This window comes from Enhydra lutris, unplaced genomic scaffold (assembly GCF_002288905.1).
Source record: "Enhydra lutris kenyoni isolate GAN:26980312 unplaced genomic scaffold, ASM228890v2 scaffoldscaffold10, whole genome shotgun sequence".
NCBI classification, from domain to species: domain Eukaryota; kingdom Metazoa; phylum Chordata; class Mammalia; order Carnivora; family Mustelidae; genus Enhydra; species Enhydra lutris.
The window spans coordinates 7,158,369-7,172,474 of record NW_019154094.1 but is presented as its reverse complement, the minus strand read 5'-3'; the positions used below and the strand labels follow the sequence as shown (position 1 = coordinate 7,172,474).

The 14,106-nt window shown below is 40.1% G+C and overlaps 1 protein-coding gene across 3 annotated transcripts in view; it reads left to right on the top strand.

Moving 5' to 3' along the window:
* The window catches only part of LOC111143823 (protein kinase cAMP-dependent type II regulatory subunit alpha), a 122,106-nt gene that overhangs the window by 93,673 nt on the left and 14,327 nt on the right, over positions 1-14,106 (top strand). For all 3 annotated transcript variants that reach the window (XM_022497743.1, XM_022497742.1, XM_022497741.1), the window contains 2 exons: positions 6,942-7,043; positions 7,205-7,279. In XM_022497743.1, coding sequence (XP_022353451.1) covers positions 6,942-7,043; positions 7,205-7,279 — 177 coding nt within the window. The remainder of the gene's footprint in view (positions 1-6,941; positions 7,044-7,204; positions 7,280-14,106) is intronic.

The following is a 14,106-nucleotide window of genomic DNA, read 5'->3' as shown; positions in this document are numbered from 1 at the left end:
CAGGAGAAGGTGGAGTGGCTAGGGATCTTGGTGACTTAAAGGACAAGGGAGTGAGACCCAGATGGCATTCTGGAAAAGCCTACAACCTAGGTCCACCAACCAATTACAAACAAAAACAAACCCAAGAAAACCCTGACCCCTTTAGCTAAAGGACCGGGAAAAGGGCAGCCTAGCAAAACAGATTATATCACCCTATTCCAGCCAAATACCAAAAGAAAAACTGCTTCTTCCTCCCCACAGTGTCACTGGGGCTAGCAGCAAGCTGAATTCACGGCCTCACCCAGCAGCAAAGAGGCAAAATGAGATGCTATGTAGTGTCACTAGTTGGCACTCCACTTTCCCTGCCAGGGTTATGTCAGTGGGGTCCAGAGAGGAGCTGAACATTCACTACCACATGTTCATGCACACTATACCTAATAGAGTGCCTGCAAAAGAAGATTAAATTGGATACATAATTTCACATTATACCCCAAACCACTTGTTGGGGCACCTGGGTGGCTCAGTTGGTTAAGGGCTGCCTTTAGCTTAGGTCATCATCCCGGGGCCCTGGGATCGAGCCCCCCTTATCAGGCTTCCTGCTCAGTGGGAGCCGACTTCTCCTTGTCCTTCTTCTGCCCTCCCTGTCCCCCACTCATGCTCTCTCTTGCTTGCTCTCTCTCAAATAAATAAATAAAATCTTTTAAAAAAGAAAGAAAGAAAATCACTTGTTATACAGAGAACAAGGAAATTCTCAACCTGAGTGAGAAAAGACCATCAACAGATGCCAATACCGAGATGACACAGATATTACAATTAACTGACAACGGTTTAAAACAATTACCATATACCCAATAACATAAGCCATCAACAAGCAATTATGGACATACTTGAAAAAAAATGAAGAAAAAATAGAAGTTCTCAATGAAGAAATAGAAGACAGAAAGAAGATCCAATTGGGAAATTTTAGAATTAGAAAATGTAATAACCAAAATAAAAACTCACTGAATGGGCTCAATAGCAGAATGACTGTGAGAGAGGGAAAAAAAAAAAAAATCTGTGAACTTGAAGGTAAAACAATAGAAATTACCCAGTCTGGACAACAGAAAGAAAACAGACTGAAGTGAAGTGAAGAGTGTGTGAGATAATAACAAAAGATATATTTCATTTTTAAAAATTATTATTTTTTTAATATTTCATATCAGTAGACTTCCAGAAGGAAAGGAGAAAGAGTATAGAACTAAAAGATTCTTCAAGAAATAATAGTTGAAAACTTCCCAGTTTTGGTGAAAGATAATCTACAGATTAAAAAAGCTGAGTGAACTCCAAATTGTATAAACACAAAGAAGTCTATGCCAAGACACATAATCAAACTTCTGAAAACTAGACAGGAGAAGTTTTGAAAGCCACTAGAGAGAAAAAAAATGCGTTACCTCTAAGGAAACAACAGTTTGAATGATACCAGATTTCCCGGCCATGGAGGCCAGAAAGAAGTGGTACAGCATTTTTCAATGTTGGGAAAAAAAAAAAAAAAGAACTATCAGCTCAGAATTCTATACCTAGTGAGAATATCCTGCAGGTATTCTGCAGGGATGAAGATATTCTCAGATCAAAGAAAACTTTGTTACCAGAAGGCCTACTGGTAACAGTAAAAATGGCAAAAGGAAGTTCTTCAGAAAAGAAGTGATAAAATAAGGAAATTTGGAACGTGAAAAATGGAGAAAGAACAACAGAAAAAGTAAGCTATGAGGAGATATAAAAGACTATTGTCTTGAGTTTTCTAAATTGTATTACATGCTTAAAGCAAAATTATTGTCTGATGTGGTTTTCAATGTATATAGAGGAAATATTTAAGACAGTTATAGTCTAAAGTGGGGACTTTAGTAGAGGAGCCCAAAAGGAAGTAAAGCTTTACATTTTATTCCAGCTACTAAAATGTTGACATCAGTAGATCATGATAAGTTACATATATAAATATAATACCTAGAGCAACCACTAAAATGATCTGTACAAAGGGATATATTCAAAAGCTCTATAAATCAAAATTCTAAAAAGTTTATTCCCATAAGAATACAGGAGAATGAAATGGAGGAACAAAAAACAGGAGGAACAGCAGAAAACATATAGTAAAGTGGTAGACTTAAGTCCTCCTATATGAATAATTACTGTAAATATAATGATCTAATTATACCAACTAAATGACAGTAACAAGTCACATGGATTTGTTTAGATGATCCAACTCTATTCTGGTCTGCACGAAACTCACTCAAACATAATAACATAAGTAGGTTGAAAGGAAAAAGATAGAATTATATATATGCCATGCAAACATTAACCAGAAGAAAGCAGGACTAATTATATTAATATCAGATAAGATAGATTTCATAGCAAAAAAAGTTACCAGGGACGAAGAGGAACATTACATAATAGTGAAAGGGTTAATCTACCAAGAAGATATAGCAGCCTTCAGTACGTATACGGCAAACAACAGAGCTTCAGAATATGGGAAAAACGGTTAGAACTGAAACAAAGTAGACAAATCCACAGTTACAGTTGTGGACTTTAACACTCATCTCTCAAGAGTTGGTGGAACAATTAGAAAATCAGGAAGGATATAAGAAGAACTTAACAACACCGTCAGCCAAACAGATCTAACTGAAATTTGTAGAACACTCCATACCACAGTAGAGTACCCACTCTTTTCAAGCCCATGGAACATTCACCAAGATAGACCCCATCCTGGCATATAAAATAAAGCTTAACAAATTTAAAAGAATTGCAATCAGACAGTGTGTTCTCTAACCACAATGGAATAAATCCAGAAATCAGTAACAGAGAGGTAATAGGAAAATCTCCAAACACTTGGAAATTAAGTAGCACATTTCTAAAGAATCTTTAAGTCAGGGATGCCTGGGTGGCTCAGTGCGTTAAAACCTCTGCCTTCAGGCCTAGTTCCTATAACCACTGTGTAGGACCTGTTTCTGTAAGACTGCTATTCCATTGAAAGGTTTTAGCTGCTTGGAGACTTCCTTTTATGACAATCTCTATATGGTTATTTTAAGTTGTTGCTTTGAGGGAACTGAAGAACTTAATACAGCCCCTTGCCATGTAACTCCAAGTTCTCAAATATTACTTCCTCCAAACTTCTGCACAGTGCAGGAGCTCAACAATGGCATTGTTTTCTTGCCTTAATTCCTAGAAATTCTGTACTGAGAATCTCAGGGAATAAGCTGATAGGAGAAGTTAAAGTACATGGCTGGTTCTGTTTTCATTTGATTACATTTGAACAATTGAAATCTTTTTAAGCCCTGGTTTCTCTCACTGGATCGGGTTTTTTTTAACCTAACTCTGTGTGACCTTTGCAGTAAGGCATTCAATAGCCAGCTCAGCGCTCTGATGCTTGAGGTGGTGTGTCCTTACTCGGTACTTCAATTCTGTCCCTCAGTCCTGGGATGTTTCTCTGTTTTCAGAAATTCTCTTGGCTTTATTTTCTTGATCAACTTGTCCATTTTACCACTTTCTCCTCCCACTCCTCATGGCTTCCTATCAAGCCACAGGGATTCAGGAGAAGTTGATGACTGACCACTCACATGCTGTGTAGATGATAATTTATTAGATTCTGGTTTTGCTCAAGTACTGAGCATATTTTAATAACAACCAAAATATTTCAGTTTGGATAGGAATGGATACCTTATCAAGCAGATAAGGTATGGTACCTGTCTTTTAGGAAGGAGCAGTTAAAACCTTGATGTGGATTATGGATTAGCCTACAGAAAAATATTCAGGCAGAAATCGAGAGTAAGGGGAAGATTCATGAGAATTTCACTTCATACAAAGAATACATGGATGTTTCATTAAGTGAAGCTGAACTTTCTCCTGGATCCTGGAATCCACACCATACTTATAAATCTATAATCCCACTATTACTTGATTTTAATGGGCTTGTTAGGCTAGCCTGGGAAGTGTGGTTTTTACTATTTTCTACAAAGAAAATATTTTCCAATATATCAAACTCAATGAACTTTTAAAATACGATCCATTTTTACATTGGAGCTATCTGTGCAACAGTTTCTTTACAATTGTACATAAAATGCTTTTTCTGTAAAATTGAGTTAATGTATAAAATACTGCTTTATGCCAGAATAAAGATATTAGTATTTCGTAAAGAAAAAAAAAAAAAAAGCCTCTGCCTTCAGCTCAGATCATGATCCCAGGGTCCTGGGATCGATCCCTGCGTAGGGTTCTCTGCTTAGCAGGGAGCCTGCTTCCTCCTCTCTCTCTCTGCCGGCTTCTCTGCCTACTTGTGATCTCTGTCTGTCAAATAAATAAATAAAATCTTTTTTAAAAAAAGTCTTTAAGTCAAAGAGGCGGTCACAATAGAATTTTTTTTTAACAAATTGGACTGTAAAGCCATCTGCCCCATAGTTGGGGTATGAGAATTCAATAGACATAAGAGGTAGCTCCCTCGGGGTCTGGTGAGGGGTAGGGGCTTACAAAATGAAGACATGTGCTCTCTATGGTTACGGTACTGCTTATCGCCATTCTCTTCCAGAAGGCTCCTCTCCTGAGATCCCTGCCTTGTATTTCTGCTTCCTAACCCTATCCTTTGCAGTCTTTTCTTCCTTTCCCTACTGTCTTAAGCATCCTGTCAAGACGCCCTTCTGACCTCTGCTTTTTCCTGCTTTGTTCATGTGCTTTGTAGCCCAGACCCTCTCAGAAGCTTTAGTACCACATCCAGGACAGTAACTCCTGGAGGGTCCTCCTCAGCCTGACTTCTTGTACCTTCCAAGGCCTTGGAAATGCCTTCGGAGGCCAAAGTAGGGAGGACTTGGAGTTGTCACTTGAGTTTCTCCAGTTGGATTCTACATTCCTCCTCTTCCTGGGGGCCGACGCCACCATGACCATTACACTCAGTCTCTGCTCCCATTCTCTCTTGCGAAAGTGAAAATCAATAGAAACTGTCTGAGGAAACACTTGCAATCGCAGGAAAGCGTAGTATCCCTTTTTTCTTTTGAACTTCGGGCTGCATGCTGGACTCTGAACACGTGCTGCCTGAGGGAGCCATTCTCTCACAGTGGGAGTTTCCTCTTCATAGCTCCACTGGAAGCTCCCTGAAAGCCAGGTTAGTGTCTGGAGCTCTTGCATGCCCTCCACAGCTGGCCGCGCACAGCGTGAGAGCTCTGGGTAGGGCGGAAGTGTGCACAGAAGGGGTTGGAACGTGAATGAATAAGTCACTTTGAGAGATACCAGTTGTTTTCTCGTCGGCTAGAAATAGTTTGCTGTTGCATTTGTAGCAATCTTTGTGACACTGTAAGGGGATTTTTAAAATATTTTTTGACAGTGCCTACTCAAATAGAAGGAAGAGAACTTTATAATTCCCGTTTTCTCACTCTTGATTGTCCTCTTTCCATAGCACTCATGCCTAAATTGGCCCAGAGAACATGTAGAAATTGAATTCTAAGGATAATGGAATAATATTCCAAAGCATAACAGTAAGATTTAAAAAGATATATCCCTAACCTTGGACTTTAAAAAATTGGAGGTAAATCATGCAGCCCGTTAGAGCAAGCAGAGATCAAATGGCTCTTTTCAAGCAGACAAATGGAGAAGAAATGTGCTGAAGAGCAGATGATCTGTCCAGCAGTTTAGACAGAGGGCTGGAGTCTGCCGTAGCTCATGGTAGGAGTATGGTATGTAGTTAAGTGACTTTTCTTGTAAGGTAGATGAAACATGGTATGGGCTAGGGGTTGGGGACTCTGGAAGTAATGGAATATGAGCCAGTGAAACCCATTCGGACAACTTAACTCACTGGTCTTCTATGTGATTTCTCTACCCCACCACCACCCCATCACAGAGAATAATAAAATAGCAAATTTATTGTTAAACATGTCCTTACTGTGCTATGTTTCATTCAGCCAGCCTTGAGCATTTCATTATGTGCTTTCAAAGGAAAAAACAAAACAAAACATCTTTCCACTCCTGACAGCCTGAGGTGGACAAAACGTACAATTAACTTATATACAAGAAACCTAAAACTAAGCAATTAACATTCTCCTGGCTGTGTGTCCCTCTCCACACATATGTACACATGTTTGAGAGGAGCCTCACTGTAGCTGTGGTCAGCTCTCTCCTGATCTGAATTCATGGCTTGCTGGGGTCAAGGGACCTTTCACATTCCCACCTTCCACCTTGAGTTTCTTTCCCTCTCTTTCCATTAACTTAAATTCTCCCCCTCCTTCAGGTCCCTGCAAATTTATATTTTTTAAAAACTATATTAAAATTTAAAAAATGTATATGTTTATATATAATTTATATATATAATATTTGTTTGTTTGTTTTCTTAGGGCTTGAACTCATGACCCTGAGATCAAGACCTGAGCTGAGATTAAGAGTTGGATGCTTAATCAACTGAGCCACCCAGGCGGCCCACCAAAATTTATATTTTTGCAACAAAAATATCCTTGATCACTCCAGCCTACTGTGATCTCTCTCCCTCCCTCCTCAGAATTCTTGTGGCACTTACTCTTCTTGTCTTAATTGTTCACCTAGGACATTTCATATGCTGTCTGTAGATTTTTTATTCCCATATATTTTGTATTGTCTCCCTGTTGAGGGCAAGAGCCCTTTGATTGTTTTCTTTCTTTTTTTCAAAGATGCATCTTTTCACATTGAACAGTGACCGTGAGCTTGCAAGTGTTTGGGAGTTTTGTATTTTGTATTCTGTTCATGACCCATAGGTGGCACTCGTGGAATACTGGATAGCGAGCAATTACACAGTGGGCATCTGTCTGACACAGGCTACCAGTCTTTCTCTTCCAGTGGTGACTCAGATTAAAATGTCATTAAACACTCATTTGGCCCAGTACATTCCATAGTCCTCTAATTTTTGCTGTCATCCAGTTAATTAAACCATAGATGTTTTCTTACAAAGGCATTTACCAGAATTTTCATGTTCTTTCTTGTAGGACCGTGTGACTTTTAGAAGAATCATAGTGAAAAACAATGCAAAAAAGAGAAGGATGTTTGAATCATTTATTGAGTCTGTGCCCCTCCTTAAATCACTAGAGGTAAAGTGTATTTGAATAAGAGTCTGTTTATGGAGATTTAAGATTTAAAACTATTAAATTTTCATATTGGATTATTCTAACCCATTTCTGTGGTGTTTAGATATTGTGATTTTCAATTGAGGTCTTTTCCTTGTAGTTTATGGGTATGTCCATTGTTTCAGGTGTCAGAACGAATGAAGATTGTGGATGTAATAGGAGAGAAGGTCTATAAGGATGGGGAGCGCATAATCACGCAGGTGAGCAGGTCCCTGTGCAGCTCCTTCCCTGAGAATCACCTCCTGAAGGTCGGATATATCCCTTGTCCTCTCACTTTGGTGGGAGCTCATGTTGCCAGCTGCTGGGGCACACTTCCTACAGAGTCCTCTGAAGCCCATTGGCGTTCATCTCGTGGACACGTGCACATCTCTTGCCTCCATTTCCCTTTTGCTGGTTTCTGATATTTGTTCTTTTGGACATCATTCTCTTCTAACCCTTGAGTAAGCTTTATCCATTGGTGCTAAAGCTTGGAGAAGGTCTAAAGGTTGTGCCCTTTACCTTCTATGTTTGGAACAAAGGTGGCCTCTTAGCTAATCCAGCATAAGCCAGGGTCTTCAGTCTTCAGTGATTGACCAGATTTCTAAATTGTCTTTTTTTTTTTTTAAGATTTTATTTATTTATTTAACACAGAGAGAGATCACAAGTAGGCAGAGAGGCAGGCAGAGAGAGAGGAGGAAGCAGGCTTCCCGCCGAACAGAAAGCCCAATGCAGGGCTCGATCCCAGGACCCCGAGATCATGACCTGAGCCGAAGGCAGAGGCTTAACCCACTGAGCCACCCAGGCGCCCCATCTAAGTTGTCTTTAATGTTTCCTTTGTGCCTTTCTCTCATGTTATTTTTGGGTGCTGTAAGGATCACCACACAGTGGCCTGGGTCATTGTGAGTATTGTGTAATAATTTTCCTTATCTACTATGCTTACGTCTTTAATTATATGTAATTAAAGGTGTAAACTTCTCTGCCTGTGGTTCTGGCAAGAACACTGACAAGACACCTGGTTGGTTTGGGTTGGGTAATGTTTCCATCATGAGCCCAGAGCTGGGGTTTGGAGGAGAAAAGACTCAGATTGGTCAAACCTAAGTCCTGAGCCCACCCCTAGGGCCAGTGGGTAGAGTTGGCCCAACCAGCCCTACAAGGACTAATTCAGGCTTATTATCACAGAAGGAGAGAGAGAAACTCTCAGAGAAAAAGGACTAACAAAAAAACTATGAGTGGCATCTCTAAATGCCTTTGTTTCCTAGGTACCCCTACTGTTAATAATTTCTTCAGTTAGAAATTGGTTTGATTCTCGGAGCGCCTGAGTGGCTCAGTGGGTTAAGCCTCTGCCTTCGAGGCTCGGGTCATGATCTCAGGGTCCTGGGATCGAGCCCCGCATCGGGTTCTCTGCTCAGCAGGGAGTTTGCTTCCTCCTCTCTCTGACTGCCTCTCTGCCTACTTGTGATCTCTCTCTGTCAAATAAATAAAAAAAAAAAAAGAAAGAAATTGGGTTGATTCTCTATAGACATTTATTAAGATACACAGGTGGAACTAGATATAAGCATTATAATGAAGGAACACATGAGGCATCTGGGTGGCTCAGGTCATGATCCCAGGCTCCTGGGATCGAGTCCCGCATCAGGCTTCTTGTTCAGCAGGGAGTCTGCTTCTCCCTCAGCCTGCCACTCCCCGTCTGTCCTCTCAATTTCTCTCTTTCTGTCTCTGACAAATAAATAAAATCTTAAAAAAAAAAAACAAAAAACACATGAATGTCAGTGTTGGAATGTAGGAAAGGAAGTATTCCATATGGTTTTGTGGGGAAAATACCATTTTGGGCTGGGCTTAGAGTAAGTGCAGCTTCAGCAGTTGAGGTCAGGGAAAGGTCTTTTAGGACAAAGGAACAGTATGAGCAACAGCCTGTGGGTGTGAGCTGTGTTACAGGGCAGGTGTCCTGGTATGTTAAGAATGTCAGGCTGAGTTGCAAGAATGGGACATGTTGACAGGTCGAATTTGCTTCTGAATCTGAGGTGCTTTAATTTACTCCCAAAGGACCCCTAGTTCATTCTGAAAGTCCCAGGCCCTCAGGATGTGTGCCAGGAGGTATGAGAAGCTGTGGTGTTTTCTGGAGTGTCTCTTCTCTTGAAGAGCAACGCTAGGTGGTGGCACAGAATGGGCAAGAATTAGGATGATCTCAGCTTATTCTAGACCCCTTATTCTAGCCAGTGTCTCTAGACAGGGGGTCTCCAAGTGAGTTCCCAGGAACAGCAACATCAGCATCATCTGGGAATTTGATAGGAATTGTTAGAAGTGCAAGTTCTTGGGAGTCCGAAACTACTGTTTTATGTTGTTCTGTTTGTTCGTTTTGGTCAGCTTTGTTATAGTATATTTTATATATATATATATATATATGTATATATACACACACACATATATAGATAGACAGATAGATCTCATTTATTTATTTGACAGACAGAGATCACAAGTAGGCAGGGAGGCAGGCAGAGAGAGAGGGGGAAGCAGGCCTCCCACCAAGCAGAGAGCCCAACGCGGGGCTCGACCCCAGGACCCTGAGATCATGACCCGAGCCGAAGGCAGAGGCATTAACCCACTGAGCCACCCAGGCGCCCCATGTTACAGTATATTTTACATAAAATAAAATCACCAAGTATACAATTCTGGAGTTTTATAGCCATCCCTACAATCATAGAATCATAGTATAGGGCATTTCCATCACCCCAAGAAGTTCCCTCATAGTCAGTCCACTGCTCCACCCCTTAACTCTTGGAAACTACTGATTTGTTTTTAACACTACAGAAATTCCTTTTCTAGAATTTCATATAAATGAAATCGTAGCGCATGTAATCTTTTGTGTCTGACTTCTTTCTCTTAGCATGGTGTTTTTGAGATTTTTTTCATGTTGTGTCGGTGGATAGTTCCTTTTTATTGCTGAGTACTATTTCACTGTATGGATGGACTGTAATTTGTCTTTCCACTCATCAGTTGAGGGACATTTGAAGTCTTTCCAGTTTGGGGCAATTATGAATATAGCTGCATTGAACATTCTTACACAAGTCTTTGTGTGGACGGATGTTTTTGTGGAATTGCTGAGTCATATGGGAAATGTATGGCTAACAAACTGCCAAGCTGTTTTTAAAAATGGCTCTACCATTTTGCATCTCCCTAGCAATGTACTAGAATTCCAGTTGTTCTGCAGCCTCATCAACGTTTAGTATCAACAGTCATTTTAATTTCAGCCATTCTAGTGGGTAGGAAGTGGTAATTCATTTTGATTTTCATTTGCATTTGCCTAACGTCTAATGTTGAGCATCTTTTTCCTGTGGCTGCTTGCCATCCACATGTTTTTTTGATGAAATTGCTGCAGATCTTTTGCCGTATTTACAATTATATAATTTGGCTTCTTATTATTGAATTGTAAGAGTTCTTTATGTGCTCTGACTACAAATCATTTATCAGACATATGATTGGCAAATATTTCTTCCAATCTGTGGCTATAGCTATGGTTTGTCTCTTCATTTTCTTTTCTCTTTTTTAAAATTTTTTAAAAGATTCTTTTTTATTTGAGAGAGAAAGAGCGTGAGCTCGAGAGAGAGCAGGAGCAGAGAGAGGGGCAGAGGGAGAAGCAGACTCCCCGCTGAGCAGGGAGCCTGATGCAGGGCTTGATCCCAGGACCCCAGGAAAGTGACCTGAGCTGGAGGCAGACTCTTAACCAACTAAGCCACCCAGGTGCCCCATTTTCTTTTCTTTTTTCTTTTTATTTTTTTCCAAACTTTTATTTAAATTCTAGTTAGTTAACATACAGTGTAATATTGGTTTCAGGAGTAGAACTTAGTGATTCATCACTTACTTATAAGACCTAGTGCCCATCATAACAAGTGCCCTCTTTAATCCCCATCACCCATGTAGCCCATCCCCTACCCACCTCTCTTGTCCCTTCATTTTTTTTTTTTTTTTAAGATTTTATTTGACAGAGAGAGAGAGGGAGGGAATATAAGCAGGGGGAGTGGGAGAGGGAAAAGCAGGCTTCCTGTTGAGCAGGGAGCCCTGTGCGGGGCTTTACCCTACTATAGGATCATGACCTGAGCTGAAGGCAGATGCCTAATGACTGAGCCACTCAGGCATCCCATACCTTTACTTTCTTAATAGTAGCTTTTAAAAACCAAAAGTTTTTCATTTTGAAGAGTCTAGTTTATAATTTTTTTTCTCCTGTAGTTCATTTATTCTCATGCCCTATCTAAAAATTTTGCAAGTTCAATAAGACTTTCTCCTAGGACAGCACCATTAAATAAATATCATGTAAGATGCATATGTAATTTAAAATTTTTTAGCAGCCAAATTTTCTTATAAAAGTGAACTTAATTCTAATAATATGATAGATGTATCTTTATCTTTAAATAACACCATTTCAACATCTAAGTGATAGGAAAATTCAGTGATGAAATACTTTCCATCTTTTTGGTACTCAGTCTTCAAAATTTGATGTGTATTTTATACTTAAAACACATCTAAATCTATAGAAGCCACATTTCAAGTGCTCAGTAGCCACATGCTACTGTATTGAAGAAGGCAGTTGTACATATTCCAAGTTTTAACTCATACATTTAGATCTGTGATCCCCCGCTCCTCTTTTTTTTTTAAAGTATGCTCCATGGCTAACATGGGGCTTGAACTCATGATCCTGAGATCAAGAGTCACATGCTCTGCTGACTGAGCCAGTCAGGTATCTCTGATCTGTGACCCATTTTGAGTAAATTTTTGTACATGGTGTAAAGTTTTTTACAGGGTTTTGCATATAGATGTCCAATTGTTCCAGAGTCATTTGCTGAAAAGATTATCCTATCCAATTGCCTTGATAGTTGTATTGAAATATTTTGGCTGTATGTTTTTGGGTCTATTTCTGGTCTCTGTTTTGTTCCATTGAAAACTGCAGTGTTTTGATTATAAAAGCTTTTTATACTACGTCTTAAAATCAGATAGTTGAAGCCCTCCAATTTTTTTTCTTCTTTTTCATAATTATCTTGGCTATTCTGTGCTCTTTTCATTTCTGTATATTAGAACCAACATAACAATTTCTACCAAAAAAGCCTGCTGAGATTTTTTTTATTGGGAATATGTTGAATCTATAGGTCAATTGGGGGAGGAATTGACATTGTAACAATAGTGAGTGTTTTGTGTCCGTCTCAGGCCATCAGTAGTGATGCTGTCAACTAGGAATGCCTGGGGCACTCACCTACTCCTAGCAAGCCCCCACAGACATTTCTCCAGAGCCAGTGTTATGGCTGGACCAGCCCTTGTGGTTCTTATTATGACTACAAGACTTACCTCAGCAACAATCCTGAGGGAACTTTGAAAAAACAGGTTTATTACTCACAGATCCTGGAGGGTACATAGCACATCCAGAGCCACACAGTGAGGTCACAGAGTGGGGTCGGGGACCTAGAATTCTGTCTTTATTGGGGATGAGGGTGGAGTCCCCAGGGTTTGGCAGGTTCACTCTTTATTGGCGAATTTTTAAAATATCAGAGCAGGAATTAGGGTGTGAAAAGAGAAAAGTGGGGTCACTCAAGTGGTCAGTTTTCTGTGTTTCCCAGGGCCTTCTAAAAGGGAAACTTCATAGGTGGGAGCAGCCTGGCTCTTTCTCTAGTTATATAGCTGGCAGTGTGTTTATTTAAGATGGGTGTCTTTGAAGTGGTTGCCTCAGTAATCAAAAGTTTGATATCAGTCATTTACATTATAATCAAAAAAGCTTATTGTCAGATACATACATTGTTCATGAACATAGATATCTATAAGGTTTTTTTTTTTAAAGATTTTATTTATTTATTTGACAGAGAGGGAAATAGGGAACACAAGTAGGGGGAGTGGGAGAGGGAGAAGCAGGCTTCCCACCGAGCAGGGAGCCCCATGTGGGACTTCATCCCAGGACCTTGGGATCATGACCAGAGCTGAAGGCAGATGCTTCACTGACTGAGCCACCCAGGCGCCCCATCTATAAGGTTTTTTTTGTTTTGTTTTGTTTAAGATTTTATTTATTTATTTGACAGAGATCACAAGTAGACGGAGAGGCAGGCAGAGAGAGAGAGAGAGAGGGAAGCAGGCTCCCTGCTGAGCAGAGAGCCCGATGCGGGACTCGATCCCAGGACCCTGAGATCATGACCTGAGCCGAAGGCAGTGGCTTAACCCACTGAGCCACCCAGGCGCCCCCCATCTATAAGTTTTTAAAATTTTCTATATATTTTAATTTTCCTCTAATATTTTATGTTTTCAAGTCTTACACATCTGTTAAATTTATACCTGGATCTGGGGCACCTGCGTGGCTCACTCATTAAGCCTTTGCCTTCAGCTCAGGTCATGATCCCAGGTTCCTGGGATTGAGCCCGCGTATGCTTCTCCCTCTCCCACTCCCCCTGCTTGAGTTCCCTCTCTCACTGCTGTGTCTCCCTCTGAAAATAAATAAAATAAAAAATAAAAAAAAATTTATACCTGGATATTTCATACTTTTAACATTATTCTAGGTGGTTTTCCTTTTTTCAATTTTTAATTATTTATTGCTAGTGTATAAGAATACAGTTGAATTTTGCATATTGATCCTGTGGTATTTATGACCTTGCTAAACCTCACTGATTTTAGTAGCTTTTTTGTAGCTTCCTTGGGATTTTCTGTAGAGATTTTCTGTTTTGTTTATGAACAAGTATAGTTTTACTTCTGTATGCCTTCTTTTTCTTTTTTTGTTAAGATTTTTTATTTATTTGACAGATCACAAGTAGGCAGAGAGGCAGGCAGAGAGAGAGGAAGGGAAGCAGGCTCCCTGCTGAGCAGAGAGCCCGATGCGGGGATCGATCCCAGGACCCTGGGATCATGACCCAAGCGGAAGGCAGAGGCTCAACCCACTGAGCCACCCAGGCTCCCCACCTTCTTTCTCATTTTTAATTAATTTACCTTATTGCATTGGCTGGGTCCTCCAGTACAATATTGAATAGAAATGCTGAGAACAGACATCTTTGTCTTGTTACTGATCTTGTTATTGATCTTAGGA